The sequence below is a fragment of the Filicampus tigris genome, chromosome 16 (genome assembly GCF_054856515.1).
Source record: "Filicampus tigris isolate MCC_2025a chromosome 16, RoL_Ftig_1.0, whole genome shotgun sequence".
Taxonomy (NCBI): domain Eukaryota; kingdom Metazoa; phylum Chordata; class Actinopteri; order Syngnathiformes; family Syngnathidae; genus Filicampus; species Filicampus tigris.
In genome coordinates, this window is record NC_141232.1 from 4,966,759 (window position 1) to 4,986,202 (window position 19,444).

At 43.8% G+C, this 19,444-nt stretch overlaps 1 protein-coding gene and 1 long non-coding RNA gene across 2 annotated transcripts; one reads left to right on the plus strand and one right to left on the minus strand.

Annotated features, from left to right (window-relative positions):
• Positions 1-1,664: 1,664 nt before the first annotated feature.
• stk17al (serine/threonine kinase 17a like) lies at positions 1,665-12,161 on the minus strand. Its single transcript, XM_086056087.1, has 7 exons — positions 11,884-12,161; positions 8,215-8,427; positions 4,923-5,067; positions 4,303-4,429; positions 4,170-4,218; positions 3,904-4,083; positions 1,665-2,897 (listed from the first exon to the last, which is right to left on the minus strand). Exons 1-7 carry the CDS (start codon positions 11,997-11,999, stop codon positions 2,597-2,599), a joined length of 1,131 nt encoding a protein of 376 aa, XP_085912213.1. The 5' UTR covers positions 12,000-12,161; the 3' UTR covers positions 1,665-2,596.
• LOC147134263 (uncharacterized) lies at positions 9,092-17,545 on the plus strand. The gene is made up of 3 exons (XR_015090163.1): positions 9,092-9,223; positions 15,409-15,507; positions 15,605-17,545. It is a non-coding gene; the product is annotated as an uncharacterized LOC147134263 (long non-coding RNA).
• The last annotated feature ends 1,899 nt before the right edge of the window (positions 17,546-19,444 follow it).

Sequence of the window (19,444 nt, forward strand, 5' to 3'; positions counted from 1 at the left end):
ACTTAAGACATGAGTGGGTGGGACAGGACAAAGACAGGATAGAATGGGACAGGACAGAAGTCCTGAGCCAAACGGTGCTATCACTGTGATATCTTAGTGCACCCATCCAGTAGGGCAGTGGTGGCCAATGGGTCCTCAAGAGCCCCTATCCAGCCTGTTTTATATGTCTCCCCACCTGATTCAAATGATCAGGATCGTTATCAGGCTTCTCAGAGCTTGCTTATGAGATCATTCCAGGACTTCCATGCCCCACCTGAACTCCATCCCCCAGGCAAGCAAGAGACAACCAAACCGGCATCCGGGCCCACTGCAGGAATGAGGACCCCCAGATTCTTTCCTTGAGCTAAATGTATCACCTACTGTGTTCTTGTTTTACATCAGTTACCCCTTCGCTCCCCCCTACAAGCCCAACACGCCGAGGGAGGAAATGGCAGCCGCAGACCGAAATCAGGCCACGCTCGCATCGGCTCGCGGTCGGCCTTTGTTGAGAAGGCTTTTGTTGTTGTTCGCTAGTTTCCAAGGGACAAAATAAATAACTGGGACTAACCAAAGGCATTCGCCTCCCTTTCCGCCCTCGCCATGAGAAACACATTACTGGCGGTTTACGAGCGTCGAGCCATTCTGCCGTTTCTCCTTTTGAGAGACGACCCTCCCCCTCCCCCCAACCCTTATTTTGCTCAAACTCCAAAAGACAATTGTGGTATTTACAGTATTTTCTTTGATGAGCTCTTCGTGTTTTTCTCCAATTTGAGCTGACGTGGCCACGTTTGGGCCAAGGTCACCGCCGGAATGCGGCAGGAGCGAGCGAGGAGGTCAGAGCATCACCCGACGCATTCCATAGGGATGAAGCCAACAGGATTTGATTAGCCATGCATGCTCATATATGGGAGATGAACTGCAGGTCACAGGATGGTGCGAATGTTCCAAACTCTTCAAGCGTACTTTTTTTTTTCTTTTTTTTTTTTTTTACCCCCCACAGTGTTATTGGGAATCTAAGTAGGAAGGAATGTCCACATTATGGAAGTTATGCAAGTAGGAAATTCTAAGAAGTAGGGTACACTTGAAGTGGTTAAAGAAAGGGGACCACTGGTTCTGAAAAAAAAAAAAAAACAAGATGACAATGACAAACTGGATAATTACACTGGTCAACAGCGCATTTTAATTAGGTTTTGGCTTTTGGTGTTTCATAATGTATTTTTGATGCTGATTTCAAGCACATCGGGCTTTTGAGTTACTTTCATTTTTCGTTTTTACTTTTGACCTATAAAAGCTTGGGCAAGATGAATTTTGCCATAGTTATTTATAGCTAGGATGTTTCTATTCTTATGAAAACTTGATTTGCGAGTGAAAAAAAAAAATGATTCGGAATCAGTGCCATAAAATCATCTGGAAAAGTTTACTTGCATCTCTGATTAAAATCTTTAAAAATGTGTTGACCAGTGCTATAGTTTTTTTTTTTTTTTAAACATTTAATTTCATTGAGAATTGTTTTATCAATTTTAGTTTATTTCCTTAGTTTTCGTTTACTTTGATAACCTTGGCGATTAAACAACTTCAAGCCCTCGTAGTAGTCGACTCGTCTTGACTAGTCAACTAGTCCGTTCATCCCCTAGCGTGTTGTGCAACGTGGATGTTAACATAATGCACATATTCAGTCATAAGAGTTTGATACAAAATGTACATGTATTTCTCTTTACATTTTGCAATAACAAGAACATTTATTCAACTTTAAACAAAAAAAGTCCACAAGGACAAGTGCAAAACTGGCTGAAATCCACAAGCAAAAGGCAACAACAACTGAAAACAAATAAAAGTTAACAGTGAAAAAGCCAGAAATGTTACCAAATTGATACACAGGCGGGCGAGAAAGACTTCAGTTTATTGGTCGAAACACCAACAACATTGCGACGCCTTGCTCCCGAGCGTTGTGTATTGTACGACTCTTCATCAGTTACCATTCAAAGTAATTCAGCCTCCATGAGTCATTTTCAAAAAAACTTGCTGCATTGTCGCAGTTAAGTACAAATTGTTTAAAAAAAAAAAAAGTAATATATTTTTAAAAAAAATAAAATAAAAAAAGGTGCGAAGACCTGTGCAAACGCCCAAAAGAACAATGTGAATACACCAACGTGGCACTTTTACCATTTGTACTGTACAGTAGGTTCGGGCTGTGCGATTGCGTGAAAAGTCATTTTTAACTAAATGGGTTTTTTTGTTTTGTTAAAAAAAAAAAAAAAAAAGTGCTCAAGATCGTATTGAAAAAGTGAGAATGCTGACTCAGGCTGACGAGGCAAATTTAACATAAATAAACAATATAAAAATTAACTTCTTTTGCGCTAGCTCACTGTAAAACGTCCAAACTCTTCGTTTTTTCCTTTTTTTTTTTTCCTCCTTCACCAAAAACTCATCGTAGACTGATGAGATGTCCGGAACCAGTTTCGGTCGCCTCTTGCGATCAATCCGGTTTGGAAGGCCAATTCGGTTTTAAAACGAGGAAACAGTCTTCTTCATCCTCGTTGCTTCCCCGAGTGAATCTACACAGGCGTCTCTAAAGCGGGAGTCTGTCTGTCTGTCTGTCTGTCTGTCCGTCTGTCGTTCAGCAGATGAGCTCCTGCTGTATTTCGGGGCGAGGGGCGAAGGGTGGCTCGGCGAAGGTGAACGCGCCGCAGCCCGTCTTCAGCTCACCCTGGCACGGGCACGCCAGGTACGAGCCCATCAGGCCCAGCTCCGGGGACGGCGCCGGGCTCTCGGGCTCCGACTCCTCGGACTGGCTGTTGTCGCTGGGGTCGGGTTCATCCAAGGATGACGAGGACCGCGTGGCGTGGAGTTGGTGGTGCACGAGGGGGTGGGGGTTCAGCCAAGGGTGGCTCAGGCATTCGTCCGCTGTGGCTCTCTTCCTGAGAACACAATAATAACATCACAGATGAGTGGACATTCTTCGAATTATTATTATTATTATTTTTTTTTTTACATAACCAAAAAGGAACAAAAAAATATATTTTATTCGGAAAATGTTCCCTTTCGTCGATTACGCAAGGAATTTTTCTGTCGTCCCTCAGCCAATTCATCAACGCTGACAGGAGCAAAAGTGCAGAGGACACTTGCTTTCATCCGCTAATTCCATTTTCTCTGCTACCGCTGCTTCACATTAACAATCACCCTTCAAAATCACCTTGTTGCTGACTTAATGAGGTGATGCTTGACAGAAGAAAAAAGGATTTGGGATGACAGGCCAAGTTAAACTATTACAGTAATCCCTCTCTATTCGCAGGTGATATGGACCGAAATTACGATTCCAAAACACCCATCTTTTCAACTGCCATAGATGGGAGTTAATTTAGCAGTGGCGCTAACTTGATTCCAAAAAGATCATCATCACTATTTAACTATTACTATTCGGTTAGCCAGGTGGTAACTTGCCAAATATAATTTGATATGAGAATTGAGTTACTTAGTCACGTAGCCATATTGGCGTTAAAATTGTAACTACTTAGTAATACTCAGAGTGGTTCTAGTTCCATTTGTGGTACACGGGCTTCCTCTGGACTAGAGGTACGCGAAAGAATCGCCGCCCAGGTACAGTTCAGTTGTATTTAACTTTTTAGTACAACAAATTTACATTGAATCTTTGAGAGCATTTTTTTTTTTTTAGCTTTTTGTCAGGATCATTTTTGCCTTATATGCAATACATCTTGAGGGGAAAAAATATATACTTCGATACAACGTTCATTACAAATGAGTCACGCGTCCGCTTTGAAGTGATGAGAACAAAAATACTACAAAATTAAGTCAGAACTTGCGCAAGAGGAAACCGATTTTCGCCTCATGAGCTCATTTCAGACGCGTTTCCGTCCTGACTCACATCCTGAATGTCTACATAGAGTACGTCTCTGTAAAGCTCACCTTGGGTTTTTCACCAACAGGGACTTGATGAAGTCGACGGCAAGCGGCGATATGTCCTGGAAGGTTTCGTGCGAGTACTCCACGCTGACCTGAGAGATGTTGAGGAACGTCTCCTGCTTGTCGTCACCCAGGAAGGGCGACTCGCCGGTCAGCATGACGTAGGTCAGAACCCCGATGCTCCTGGCCGCGAGAAGACAGACGACTTGTCAGCTTTGTAGCACAGTTTAAGCCCTGGGGGTTGGGGTGGGGGGGTGGGGGGCACTCACCACATGTCTGTAGCAGTGCTGATGGGTTCATAGCTGAGAATCTCTGGTGCTAGAACACAAATAACCTGAATTAGCCAATGGGGTCTAGGCTAAAAATGACATAATAATCCCCCCGGGATTTATGGGGACTCACCAACATACTCCGGAGTACCCAGAATCTCCCGGACCTCGCTAATGCTGTCCACACGTCTGGACAGGCCAAAGTCCACGATCCGGATGTCGCCCAGGGGCCTGGCGCTGGTCAGCAAGATGTTCTGAGGCTGTGGGATTGAAAGGACCAAGGTTACATAAGCGCCGAATTCGGTAGCGAATGTGATTTGGCGCTTGGTTTGAGATTAAAAGGACCCCGGAGGATTTGGAAGTCCACGCCGTCGGTCGGCATCTCGCAGAGCCTCAGATCTAAGATAAGCCAATCAGCGAGAACGGGTCAGACATCGCATCCGATGACTTCCCGGCTAAATTGTTGCAGCGCACAATGGCTTGGACCAACTCCAGATTTGCTTGGGAACCGAATCTCCTGACACCCCAATCATGGACCCACTAGGGATTACTTTTATCAAGATGACATGTTTTCTGGCCGGAGAAATCGGATACTTCAAGAACGACGACCGTAAAAAGAATGCGTCTAAGTAATATCCTTGTTACCTCATCTGCTGTTATTAGACGCCCCCCCCCCCCATGGGAACTAGGCTACATGCCGTTGTTACATAAGATAATACCTCTGCCACCTACAGGTAATATAGGGCGTCTTACCTTCAGATCCAGATGCACAACATTGTTGCGATGCAGGAAAGCCACCCCCATTAGGATCTGCCGGGCCAACCGGATGACGTCTTTCTCCGTGAAGGCGTCGTCGTTGTCGGCGACACACTGGTCGAAGATCTCGCCCCCGGCGGCGCTGGAGTGGAAAAAAGAAGAGGAAGGGGAAAACTGAGTAGGGAGAAGACTTTTCGATCCACAATTAACAAGATTGCATCACCGTAGTTTCGTGATAGACTATGATGATTTCCTACGCCATACCAATGGAATTCCGTTGTATAAGGAGGACCCGTTGTGATTACATTTCCATTGCCGTTTGTTAGTTTTGCACTGTTGCCACTTTAAAAAGTAGTTTGCAGATGTACAATGCATTCTGTCAAGGCCTGAGGTACAGATCAAGAATGAAACTGCACATTTCTGGATGGGATCTGGGTTTTGGTAATGTACAGGTACTGTATTTGTCGGGAATTCTTGTGTTACACCGGTGTTGCTGGCATGGAAACAGGAGTTCAGGATATCAACCTTCTCCGATTGAAAATATTACTTCGTTAGTGTAGCTTCGTGATGGACTGTGGCGTCTTCCGACATACGTATTCGAGGTCTCGTCACCTGCTGTGGTTGTTTCGACTTGTGTGCAGGTGAACAAACAACTTTAGAGCTTAGTCAGCCTTCCTTTCGGTTTCCCGTAAGGGGACAAAAGCCATTCCGTCCCGTCCTGTCACATCGATGTCATTGAGGACAACAAACCGAAACACAATCCCAGGTTTTTGTCAGTGTTACATAACCCCATATCTGTGTACTTTGGGCCTGACAACAAGTTCATATCTGTGCTAATGGTAGCCATGTCATATCACCACTGGCTAATCGTGACAGGGTGGGTTGACAGTGCTTTCAAGATAACAAAAGATACCCGGGGTGGTTGACCGTTTTATGGGTCGAGTTAACGCAGTGTTAAAACACTGTGTCCTATATCTGCAGATATCAGGCCTCTTCCAAATGTGGCTAAATATCTGAGCCGAATTGTTAATCTGCATTTCAGAGCTCAGCGCAAAAGCATACGTTTCTAGAAAAGACGGCAAAAAGGTTGAGCTTGGCAACAAGATACTTTTCCCAGGGATTATACTTCAAATATTGTCACATTTTTTTAGGCTAACCCGGCCTGCCCGCAACACGTGTGTAGCCACGGCTAAATAAAGCAAAGTTGTGGTAGATTAAGGCCACCCCCTGAAAAACTGGAGGCACGTGCGGAGGATTTAAACGGTCACACGTGCTTTTTACCGTCCGGAGGATACGTCGTGAGGGGTTACGCAACCGGGTCGGCCTCCGGGACGATGCGTCCTCGACCGACCTCAGCTGTGAAAACAGCACCGATGTTTTGCTGGATTTTGAGTATATGATCCTCGTTGTTGAAATGAATGCGTTTTAAAGAATCCGCACGTATTGGGTGTACTTTCATCTAGGATTGTTTCGCGTTGTGGGTCTTAGGTTTGCGTTCACGGTTAATCGCACCAAACCAAATTTGAGCCTTTTTTTTTTTTTTATTTATTATTTTTTTAATTTATGTATTTATTTTTTTTAAAGTCAGCTTTCTGATTTATTTAAACGATTATCCTGAGTGATTATCCATGTGGTGGTCTTTCACATTTTAAAAATCAGTTAAAATGTTAAAAGTCCAAGTTTATGGTGAACCTTTTTGGGTCGCTTCTTCCTCGAGAGCGAACGCTCTCACGACTTCAGACGTTCCTCCCCTACAGTTAGTGGCCAGATTAAAGCCTGCAGTCGACCACATGGACGAATGGATGAGGTCAGATCAGCCTTAAATCTCCAAGTAAGTGGCTATTAAACATAGGGGGGCGGGGGGGGCAATGTCTCGGGCTTACAGCGAGTTAACCTCCTGTTGAGTGAGTCTTCGGGAGCCGTCCTTGCTTGGCTCTCCGGTCCAGTAGGTTTTAAGACCTCTGCCCGATTAAAAAAAAAAAAAAAAGAAAAAAAAAAAAGACCAGTGAGGTCATTAGAGCTCCAGGCCAGTTCAGACAATAGCAAGATTGGAAAAACAAATGAAAGAAAAAAAAAAAAAACACTTCTCAAAATGTAAACAAATGAAAACAGGAAATTAAAAGATAACTTTTAAGTTGTGTCTTAGCCAGGGTAAACTAAAGCTGCTTAAGATATCATTAATGTAAGTGTGGCTGTGTTTTTTTTCCATGTTGAGCATTATGTCATGGGGCAGTTAACACACCAAGTACATCCAAACATAATTCTTTAAATTCAAGCACCTCCCCCTTCCAATCAAAATTGCCAAAGGCCTGATTATCTGCTGTCTCTTAAGTTTATCCTGATTGATTATTCTGGGGGCGTGTCAAGGGGCATTGATGATCAACTCAGAAAACAATCAATGATGGGGATGAAAACCGATTGCTGTACCACATGTTTAGGCTGGAAAGGCACAAGTACAGTAAAAGGCAAAACTGAGCATTAAGTTCAAAGGATTCAAATGTGACTTTTCATGCAGACTTTGCCCGGACTAGTTATTTTGCAGTAAGCAAAGTTTTTTTTTTGGGGGGGGGGGGGGGGGGGGGTTGTGTGGTAGGCCACTGGCTGCAGCTGCACGTAAAGCGCTGAGAAACTAGCGTCTATTTCACAGACAAGACGGCGGATGTGGTTGTGGCTATGAGAAATATGTGCGACGGCGTGCGTTTGGCGGCCGCCGCGCTGCTTTCAGCCAGCTTTGCTTACTGCCTCGCACAGGAAATGGGGGCGGGGGGGGGGGGGGGGGGGGGCGAATCGTGCGACTCAGTGTAACCGAATGCAAACTTCAACGCCAACTGCTTCCCGCTTTTGCACTTCGTTAGAACAGCCGGCCTAGCGTGGCGGCGAAGCCGCAACGAGACTACTTAGCATTTGAAACCACAAGGTTGTTTGCAAACGTGTTTCAATTTCCTGTGAGCTTTTTAGAGGTATTCTACAGAGTAATTCCTCACACACGTACCCTTATGGGAACCGTGTGAGTGCCTTACAAGAGAGGAAGCACATTTTGATGTTCCTATGTTGTTGTGAAGTGAGTTCGGTTCCCAGCAATCGTCCAGCTTTTGTGTCTCTAATTTTGATTGGAGGTCAAAGCAAAAAAAAAAAAAAAAAAATCTTGATCTTTGTGTCAATTTTACAAAAACGCAGTACGATATGCCGCTTTAAGTTGTCGATGCAAATCCTTTCTAACCCACTTTCGCCTGAGCGCCAATTTCCGAACCCGGGTCGCTGCGGGCTTTTCATTCTTCGGCCGTCTTACCATTCCAGCACCAGGACGATCTCGGTAGCCGTCTCATAGACCTCGTGAAGGGCCACCACGTACGGGTTGCACTTGGCCAGCTCCAGCACGGCGATCTCGTTGAGGATGTCCACGCGGCAGTCCTGACCCTTCCGCCGCTTGCGCAGGAATTTGGCGGCGTACTGCTTGCCCGTAGCCTTCTCGGTGCACTTCTTCACCACCGCAAACTTTCCCCTGGAGACAGAGAGTCATTTCTATTTTAAACAGCAATCATTTTTCTAAAAAAAAAAACAAAAACAAAAAAAACATGACAGATGACAAAAAAATGCATACAATGGCGTAATAGCGCTAAACGTGCCACAATGGGCCACACGCACAAAAAAAAAAAAGGCTAAGTGGTTTCATTGGACGGCACAGATGTTGCTATTGAGCTCAAATATGTGCACAGGAAATGCCATTAGACACTCAGCAGGCCTCTTTTTTTTTCCCCCCTCTGAACAGTGGAAGCGCAGACAGCTGATAATTCACAGCGTTGCGACAAGTCATGCAATTTGTCACTGCACGTGCAATGACAAATCAAGGAAAATCATCACCTCTTCCTTAAGGATGAACACTTCATTTTCATGACGACTATCATACATCTATTTTTAGGGACGTCCGATATCAAATCCAAACTTCAATTGGAACTAACCTACGCTAGTTTTAATTACAGCAAATATATGCCAAAATGCACCTTGTTTATCAGTACCGTTAGAAACCGAGGAAAACCATGGTAGGCAAACAAGACGCTTCCTAAATGTTCTGGGCGTTCACATGTTCATTAGTCAAAGGTCAAGATGTCTTTCCCAGCACATAATGAGCACCCCCCCCCCTCCCCACCCTCACTCTCTTTCAACACAGCTGACAGCAACATGGACAAATGGACGCGTGTTGACACCTCCACACAGAGGCCATGACAGTCGTACAAAAAGCGAGCCAGTTGGTACCACAGACCCGGGGACCACCCACCTGACCGGGCTGGAGGCAAGGGGTGAGTTCATTGGCTCAACCTTTAGCTCCAGCCAGCATGTTTTGAAAGTGACCACAATGTACCTGAAAGGGTCCAGTCAGCGTGGTGCCGCTCATTCCCCCGAACATTCCCACACTATCGAACCAAATCCAGCCTCGCCGTTCGTGCTCCAGAGACCTCTGAGTCATTGCGCAGAAGAATGTAAAAAGGCAAAACCCCCGTCAGAGCCTTTTCTCAAGTTAATTAGCCCCGTGGAGAAGGAGTGCCATGTGGGCTGGGGAACTACATGTGTGATGAAAAGAAGTGATCAATGGCTGCAGAAACCGGCGGGCGGGGGTCTTTTCAAACAGGAGTCAAAGGTTACCAAACATGGCTGTCGTCCAAAGGAGCTGTTAGACCAAAACACAATCACGTTGTGAGGTTTTCATGCCTGTGACAGCATTTCAACCCCCCCCCCCCCCCCCCAAAAAAAATGACGGCTCCCAGTGAGGTTTCCGTCGGAAAAAGCAGTGGGAAATATCTCAAGATGATGCGGAGAAAGGCCCTGATTACTACTGGCAGTGGAAGTTAATGGCTTGGAAGTGGCTAACGGCTAGCTCCTCAAGTAATCATGTTGTAATTCCATGTCGTGTTTGTAAATGTTAGTGCACATTGTGGATATTGTGCTAAAAATCTGAGTTGGCTGTAGATCTTTTCCCAATATCATTCAGCCCTAATTCATAATTCAAACGTTTAAATAAACGAGCAAATTCAAATCACACCTTCACCTCCTTGCAGACAGTTGGAATTTAAAAGACCAACACAACTGCAGGGTGGCTACAATACCTTGCCATCATCATTCTAACTCTTGAGAAATTTCCTGCGGAATTTTGCGCCATGGCATATGATAGCGACACAGAGGTCTCTTCAGTGCTCTCGTCACAACGATGATAAAGGAGCTGACCGAGTCGCGTTTAATATCCGGCTGCAAACAAGCTCTAATATGCTCAACATCCCCCCCCCCCCCCACCCTTGCAAGAGTGCAAACTATAAATCTAAATCTGCGGGAATGCGCAGACTCGCACACACGCATACAGTACGCACTCCATTCACTTAATGTGATTACAAGGGCCCGTTTCAAACTGATGTTGCACGGACAAAAGACAAGGGGGGATGTTGGCAAGGATTTGACATCTGTGGGGAAGGGGGAGGAAGACGCTCCTGCTGCTCTGTCAAGAACTTTACCCCCCCCAAACACACACACACACACACCACAGAGACATACAGGTCCTGGCTGTTGTCCCAGGATATCCCAGCATGTCTAGCTGCATGGGCGTCCCTTTATTTAGTCTCAGCTTTCGATGCAGTGATGAGCTCAGACACTTCTGATGCTATTTACAAAGCTGTGATAAACACTTTGGAATGTTATGCTCACCTTATTTGGCTTCATGCGCGAGTGGGGCAAAAATATTAAAAGACCTCACAGTATGAGTCAGCGTGTGCAAACTAGACCCAGAGTCATAGGAACAAATATGTACTATTTTTTTTTTTTTTTTATCAGCGATGCAAGTAAACATTTCTAGATTTTTTTTTAGCTGATTCTGACGTATTTTTTCTCTAGCACATCAGGTTTTCATAAGTAATATAGTGATTTTTATCAATTAAGGATTCGGTTCAGCAACATTTGGATTTTTTTTTTTCTGGAACTTGAAATCTATAAATAACATGGCAAAATCTATATTGCACAAGCTTTTATATGACTAACTTAAAAACGACAAATGAAAATCTCTCAAAAACCTAATGTGCAAGAAAGAATTGAGTCAAAAATACATTTAAAGACATACTGTATGGTCATGTCCGATTAAAATGAAAACAGTGTCATAATCTGTATTTTTTATACAGTTTATGTACTGGATGTTATAGTAGACATGAATGGAAAAACGGATCATGCTACAAACGTTTGTCGGTGTATAGAAGTGTCCCCTTGTAAAATATTTTTTATGAAAAATTCATTGACTTCAACACAGACAGCATGTCTGCTTCTCAGATCTGGGTTCAATTTTCACCTCAGGTCTTCCTGTGTGGAGTTTGAATTTTCTCCCTATGCTTGCGTGGGTTTCTCCAGGTACTCGGGCGTCCTCCCACATTCCAAAAACTTTAAAAGGGACCTTAAATTGTCCTTTGGTATGCGAGTGCGAGTGCGAATGCATGTTCGTCTTTATGTGCCCCTCAATTTTGTGGTGACTCGCTCGCCTCTAACCCAGAGGATGGCTGGGTGGAATTCAACACAATACTAACAAAATAATGCTGCACAAATTACTTCTAATATAACACTAATGTGCACTCTCTCACTGTATCCCCCCCCCCCCCAGATTAGATAACCTTTATTAGTCCCAACAATGGGCAAATCTAAATCATCCTTTATTCTAAGCATAGAAACAAGTATTTTCCCGGGAATTCCAAAAGGACATTTTTGCACACGTTTTCCAAAAGGATCTTTTCTGCACAGGAATTCCAAAAAAGTATTTTTGCCAACCTGGCAAACCCACACGCGTCTCACTCACACGTGCCTGACGCAAACAAACTAATATGATTAACACAATCACTTTAGCTTCCAAAGCGCCGTGGGACGCGTTCCATTCGAGGCTTTTTTACGGCTCAGTAGATACAAACAAAGCAAGGCAGCCAAAGACAGTACCTACCGGCCCAGTTCTTTGCCAGCCAACTCGTAATTGGCCGAGAAGGGATCCGATCTTATCCTGGTGTTGACTTTCGCCACCATTCCGCTCTTGTTGTCAATCTTCGCTGCGCTTAGCATCGTTAAACAAAGTTTAAATCAACCGTCTAGGGACAAAACAAAAGTGCTGGGGGATCAGGTAGAGCTGAGCATGGTAATAAAATATGTCAGCATCGGACAGAGGAGGAGTAATCCAGGTCACAGGACAGGAGGAAGGTGTGCGACTGACTGCTATTTAAATTGAACTGGCTTCCTCTCCTCGTTCCGGTTAATAAATTGCTACCGCTGGCCCGCCCATTTGGGTGACGACATAAGACGTGAGCCAATCAGATCGGGGGGAATATGGGAAAAGGGGCGGGGCCAGGTTGAGTGCTCGCTGGCCAGTTGGCTGTGAAACGTTCAGGTCACACGAATTTGCAGGTGAAACCACATTCTACATTTTTCAAATAACTTGACAGTCCGGTACAGTACACCAGGAGCGGAGCCAGAACGTGGCTAATGGTGTGGAACTGGAAAAATCAGGGTGGGCCTGAATATTTCTCTCATTGAGCACAATCCTCCTATCCCGAAACATCGTATGGTCAAATAAAATGATCAACTGAACAACCACAATTATGCCATTCTTAATATTCAATAAAATAAAAAACACAAATTCAAAAATAATTTAATAAATTAACTAAAAATTAAAAATTTTTTTTTTTTTCATGAATCTCATTGGGTGGGCAGTCTGTCAATCTGGCTCCGCCCCTGCAGTACACGCAGACTGTACAGTACAATACAGATTGACACTGGCACAATAGCGATAAGCTATTGGCTGTCATTTAAATATGCAAAATATTAAGCTGTGTACATGCCAGACTAATTTTTTAAATATTTTTTTTTTTAGCAGAGTGCATTGCCCCAGAATTCAACATCATATAAATAGTTTGTTTCATATATGTTGTTGTTTTTGTTTTTACTTATAATTGTACACTAGTGGCTTGAGCAAATGTTTGTAAGAGAAAACACAAAGAAAATTGCTTCTCTCTGTGCCATTCTGTCACCAATAGAATGACTGTTGATTGTTATAGTCGATGACAGAATAAACAACGAACACATTAAAAAATATATAATTCTAGCTTATGTATATGAATATTACCGTATTTTCTCTAGTGCCTGTTCTGATTAGAGTCTCGGGTGAGTTGGAACCTATGCCAGTTGGGCGAGAGACATGGTACATGAGGCAGGGCGTGTATCGACAACAACTATGGATCATTTAGAGTCATGAGCATCGGCAAGTGTAAATCAACTTTGAGCTTTGTATTAACATTTGAACTGAGGTGAAAGCAGCCTGACTTTCAAAAGCACTTCCGTAGGTTAGCCCTTGCCGCAAAGCTCAGCGTGTTCGCAGTCCATGTTCTCTTGCCAAGTACGCGAGGCACGCTGGATGCTATCATCGCTGTGTTTTTAGCCAACTGGGCTTGGCTGCGGTGCAGGTGTGCAAGTGAGACCTGACGCACAAGCTTCCCCTGGGCAACGGGAACATGTGTGGGACAGTGCACGTCTGAGGAATTCTGAGCATCCCGAGGCGTTGCCCAGGACAAGTCAGCGTGGAAAGTGACAACGATGCCGACATAATGGCTGTAACTGTCAAATAACAGTTCACCGGCAAATAACTGCTGTCTAGGCGATCCTGGGCGTGTCAAGGCAACGGCCCGATTTGTTTTGAACAATATTTGACGTAAGAAGGCTGAGGTTAAATTAGGTTTTCTAAGACATCTAATGATTCTGAATGATATTTGACATAAGATAGATCAGGTCAAGCCAACGTGAAGAGCCTAATTTGACAAAGTAAGGAGTACAAAGTGCATATATTTGTTTTCAAATACAGTGAGTAAAAGTAAAAACTTAGCAGAAAAATACATACTTGAGCAAAGTATGTACAGTAGCAAAGTATTTTTACTTCATATACACTTTTAAAGTCTTAAAAGTTTTCATTCCTCCACTGATTTTCCATTCAGCCTTGCTGAAAACAGTACCGCTGAGGGGATACAAAGCGACAGATACAGAAAGTTAGTACCTCTTCTTTCTGCTAAACTTGCTAAATTATACCAATGTAAATATGTTATATCTCTGTGTTAAGCTAACATGTCATGTTTAGTGATTGAGTTCATTATCATGCTGAAATGCAAATCAAATCGCGGTAGCATGCCATTGACAATTCTCACATTAAATTAGCATCATGCTAATCGAGATTCTTTCCTGAATTCTACACATTCTTGCGACGGTATTTCCAAAGTGTTCTTTTATTTTCTCCCTCCTCGCCAAACCTGCTAAATGATATGTATGTAAGTAAATTATGTCTTCAAGCTTATTTTAAATTTCACGGTCCACGAAATAGTTCATGCTGAAATAATTTTCTTTTAATAAACGATGCTAATTGTGCTCGTAGGTCAATGCTGTTTATGTATGAAATATTTTTTAGCTTACCGGTATATGGTTTGATATTTTGAAAACATTACATTTTTTGGGGTTAAAACTGCTCAACTATGTAAGTATGGTACCTCTTTGTGAAATTTTTCCTCAGCCGACAAATCAATCTAAAACTTCAACAAAAACAACAAATGATGTATCAGTTGTCAAGATTCCTCACTGTGACTACCTATACGAATCTAAAGTGAGGCTGTGTGTGCTGGTGTCATGGCTCACGGCGTTGCACATTTTCTACTGGTACGTCACATGGTCGCCTGTTATGTACCACAGAGCGCACAATTGTCCATTTTTACCATAGCAAAGCTAATTGTGTTGCCGCCAACAGGCAGTGATGTCAAAGAGTGCCATTGACGGCGGACATTCCTGCAGTCGCCCCTGAGTCATGAATGCGCCAGGTTGCGTAACCTCTTACTCCTCCTCAAACGTTACCCGAAGTCCTCCGCAGAGCCGGCGGAAGGTTGACCATCCCCGCCTCCGCCATCTCTCCAGAAACCGGGGGTCAAAGTGTAGAGCCGGCTCCCTTGGCGGGCGAGCGAGTGCGACCCGCCTCAGGAGAGCAAACCAAAACACATACCAGCAAATTAGCCTGCCAGCTTGCCGTTTAGCTCGCATAAATGTGAGAAGTTGAGTCGTGACCTTTCTGACGTGCGAGAGCAAAACAATCTTGGGTCTTGTTTGGGCCCCGTCCCGCTAAAGAATCCAACATGTGGACATGATTGAATCATACGCAATGGGGATTAACAGCAGGTAAATGATTTGTGGCGGAAACACTCACAAGAGTTGCATTGAGTAGCTTTCTCAGAACCAGTAAATTGGTTTTTTTTTTTTACACAAGGCTTGGATTTTTGCGGCTGTGCCTTTTGTAAGAGAACCCAGCAATAGTTGATCCGAGCGATTGTAATTGGTCAATTTAGAACAACTATGCGCAAATTGTGCTTTCTTCCACTTGATAATTGTGCAAAGAAATGCATTTCTCTTTTTTTTTTTTTAACCATCACACCTTTTGTCATTTCATTAGAAGCTGGCCATTGATGCGTTGAGCGACACGTGAAGGATTTCAAAGACAGGTGTGTGCAAACTGGGAGGTGTACTGGGAGCCAACAAGCATCAAAACACAGTGAGTGACACGTGACTGTTCAATATTTGTCCCCCTCAGGACTTTTCCTTTTGGCCCGTTGCCTTTGTAAACGCACTTTTTGTTTTCTCCTTTTTAGCTCCTGCGACCCAATTCCAAGAAAGGCATAACAAGCCCGAAGATGGCAAATAAGTGAGCGATGCGTCCTTGTGAGGCACTTTTTGAAGAGGCGATGTAGAGGAAAGTCAAACAGCCTTCTCACTGAGTACATTTACTTTTCCCCCTTTCACCTGTCCTTTTTGTTAAGGACATTTGCATTTAACAAGATTTCACCATGACAAAACTGAACCCTGTATAGTGAGTTAATACCAGTACGGGACGGCAAATGATAAGATTCAAGGTAATTGTAATCTGATCTAAATCCACACAGTCCTTTGCTAGTGCGTAGGCGTTGTGTCATTTACATACAAATAACTTGGGTCACTTTACAAGATAATGGGGACAATGCAAACACTGGAAATCATCATAAAGGGTATGTAAGGTGAAGAACAAGCTAAACTAGTAAAAAAAAAAAACGGGAATGTTTCATCATCAAATAAGCGCTTCGTCAAAGCGATACCCGTTCTGACAAGTCAAATGATGTGCTTATTAGGATGGAGCACAAATGAACCTCGGGGTGCTAAAATGTTGCGCTTCACCTTGGTCCTATCTGTTGCAATCAAGAGGAGCTACCGTCCATGTCAAAGTTTAATTAAATTAGTCAAGAGCTTTAGATTTATGTGGCCTGGAGTAAAAGTGAGTCACAAAATCAAATTACCCTGCTAATCCCCCCCAAAATAGACACACACGTACGTCAAAATATTTGTATTTTCTTTTTTTTATAAGACTGGACTGTTGAAATTAGTTGGATAAGTTTTGCTGCGCTCAAAAACCCCTGATATTCACCTCCCCCTGCCCCTGCGCCCCACTACGATGCCACACTGACAACAACAACTCCTCGACGGCCAGCATGGGAAGGCTCAGCAGTGTTCCCAAACTCTAGAAGTCGTTTGACGTGCACTGCTGACGCCCGAATGGTATTAAAAGTTAAGTTCCTAATCCCTTTTGGCAAAGCGGGGCAAAAGAAACACCTGGCGGGATACATGTAAGACATCTATAAGCTGCAGATCACAAGATATTTTGTGATCTGCAGACCCTCTAACAGGAGCGTGATGTGTGGCCTTAAAAACGGATTTCAAGGCAGAGTTGCCTTATTAAAAAGTGACGTTTGCCTGTGGAATGTTTAGCCAGAGTTTTAGTGTACTTGCTCTGAGCGATTGGCATCGGTGATATTGATGTACTAGGGCACGTGTCAAACTCAAGGCCCGGGGCCAGATCCGGACCCTGACATCATTTTTAGTAAAAGAGAGAGTCTACTTCATCTTTCTTGCTAAATGGATTTGTTCTTTTTATTTTGGCAGAAAGTCTGTACCGAAATTCTACATTTTCTTCACGGTTACCGGTTATTATCTTTGATTACCTGTTCCATTCGTAACATAAATTGAGTCCTAAAATATAGTCTTGTCACTATTTTACATGACTTCTATCAAAAATGCAGTAAAATGGTAATCGAATGCAGGTGCGACTTTGTACTGTATAGATCACATGATGAGGTCATCACAGTTATATGATAGCCGTGAATGTGAGTGTGAATGTTTGTTTTCTACGATTCGCGGCAACCAGTTCAAGGTGAGACAGCCTCCGGCTCGCCAGTGAGCCCATTGAGGTCAAGCGCTATAGAAAATGGAGGCAAGGCACTCGCTTTAGCTTCGACCGCATTACAAGTGGTGTGTGAGTGTGAAAAAGGGGGGGAAAAAAGGGGAAAAGGGGATAAATAAAAAGTTAGGGAAAAAAAAGACGTGGTGTGTGCGTTACAGAAAGGGCGTGATTCGAGATCGAGCGAGTGGGCGACTTTGCAGGTACAGAGTTGTTTCGCCGCATCCTGACCGCAGGAATGCGTGACAAGCAGCTTGTACACTCACTTTTGCATGTCAAGACAAAGAGAAAGGTGCTAAAACCCGAAGTACGGCAGGTATTAGGATTATTTTTTTCAAATACATTTGCGCTAGTGCTCAGGGTTAGCCATATTGAAACATGAACAACTGCATTACATCATTTTTTTTTTTTTTTTTTTTTACCTGAAAGTGACCATTACTCCGCCAAACAGAACCAATACTAAAAATCAAAAGTCGCTACTTTTTTTTTGGGGGGGGGGTGGTTTTGACATTGTAATGGTGATTTCCTGAACGTCCTGTTATAAGTAAGCCAAAAAACCTATGAAACTTGTCGGTTGCCAGAACTGTCCTTCAAAACACAGAAATGACGTGTGCTGCGTTTTTACGACGGAAGATTTTTAAACTTACTTTGGACATATAGACGCCGTCTGTATGCCGTACGCAGCTTCTTTAATACGGATGCCCCGTAGATTGATCCTGCACAAATCGCCAACTATAGTTGGAGGCAGAGCTGGTGTTTCTCGGGCTAATGGTGCATTCATGACATTTCAGTTCAATTTAATTCGGGAAAATGGATTTCATAGTTTAGGAATTGAGTTGCAAGCCGAACAACTGTCACTGCCGCCTCCATCGTCCTCTCCTTCATCCCTCGCTCTACATGTTTACGCGGTACAGTATCGGGTGGCGTGAACAATGACCTTTGGAATTCAACAAGAGACGAGACGCCGTCCCGCAGCAGATGGAAAACCAATCGGGCGTCGCTACACCCGCGGCTGTCCGTCGACAGCTCGTCCGAGCGGAATGGCCTGGCAAAACAAACCCCCGTTGTCGTCTCAGTTGCACCTGATTCGATCGCATGAGATAAACTTGGAAAGTATAAACACGTACGAGCGGGTAAGGGCATGGAGCGGGGGAGGAGTTTACTCCTAGTTTGCCAAATGAACATGAGGGAGCAAGCACCCGCGAGGACAGGAGAAGTCACAATGGCGGAGGAGAAGAAAGATCGAAGGAAAGCAACAGGAAATGGGGAAACGGATCCATTTGGAATGTCTGACTCAGGAGAGACATGGAAAACATTTATTGAGCTGGCGGCGGTGGGGAGGTGGGAGTGTTTGGGCCTGAAGGACACAGCGAAGGAAACATGAGCAAACTTAAGGCGAGGATGAAGAGGCTATCAAACGGCGTTTCATTCTCTTGTCAGGGCCCTAAATTAGGATATACGAAAACGTGTCATTTTCGTATCTATTGGAATCCAACACAACATGGAGGACAGCGGTTGTCTGACGCACAATTTCCCCCTCACAGTAGTCGAAGGAACACCGCCGAAATGGAAGAAATAAGTCACCGTGTATAATACCGGCAAAAAATGCTGAGAGGATAATGCTGTGAAACCTCACACTTTAATACTTTTAAGCCCAAATGAGCATTCAACGTTCAGTGGAAGCACTTGTGCAAAGCCAAAAGCGGCGCCTGGTTTGCTTTTCAAAATGACACTTTCTTTTTCCAGTATGGTTGCAATAGAGGAGACGCTTGTTTTAAGGACTTTAAAAAAAAAAGCTTGCCTTCACACCAGCCTTGTGTGGTCCAGTTCACTTAAAGTTGAGGTCCAAATCTGGTATTGAAGTTTTCCAAATTTTATTTGTGTCATTTTGTGATTTGAAAAAAAAAAAAAGAAAAGAATCCTTGTTCTGTGTTTGAGTATTGACAAAATGCATTCAGGAGTAGGAAATCAAACAAAAAGTTAAGCGTGGCCAAAATAATCAATTGCAGTTCGGTTGCAAAAGTGCTGTTGAATAGCCACTATCAGTTAGCTTTCGAAAGAGGAGCGACATTACGTCAGCTACATCCTGACCCGACCTTTACACTCTGGCAACATTTACCTGCGGAATGTGACACAGGAATTCGGAACATTTGTTTTCCTTTCTTTCAAATAAAACCCCAAATTGTTGGTTTTCTACTAAGTCAGCGACTGATACCTTTGTGAC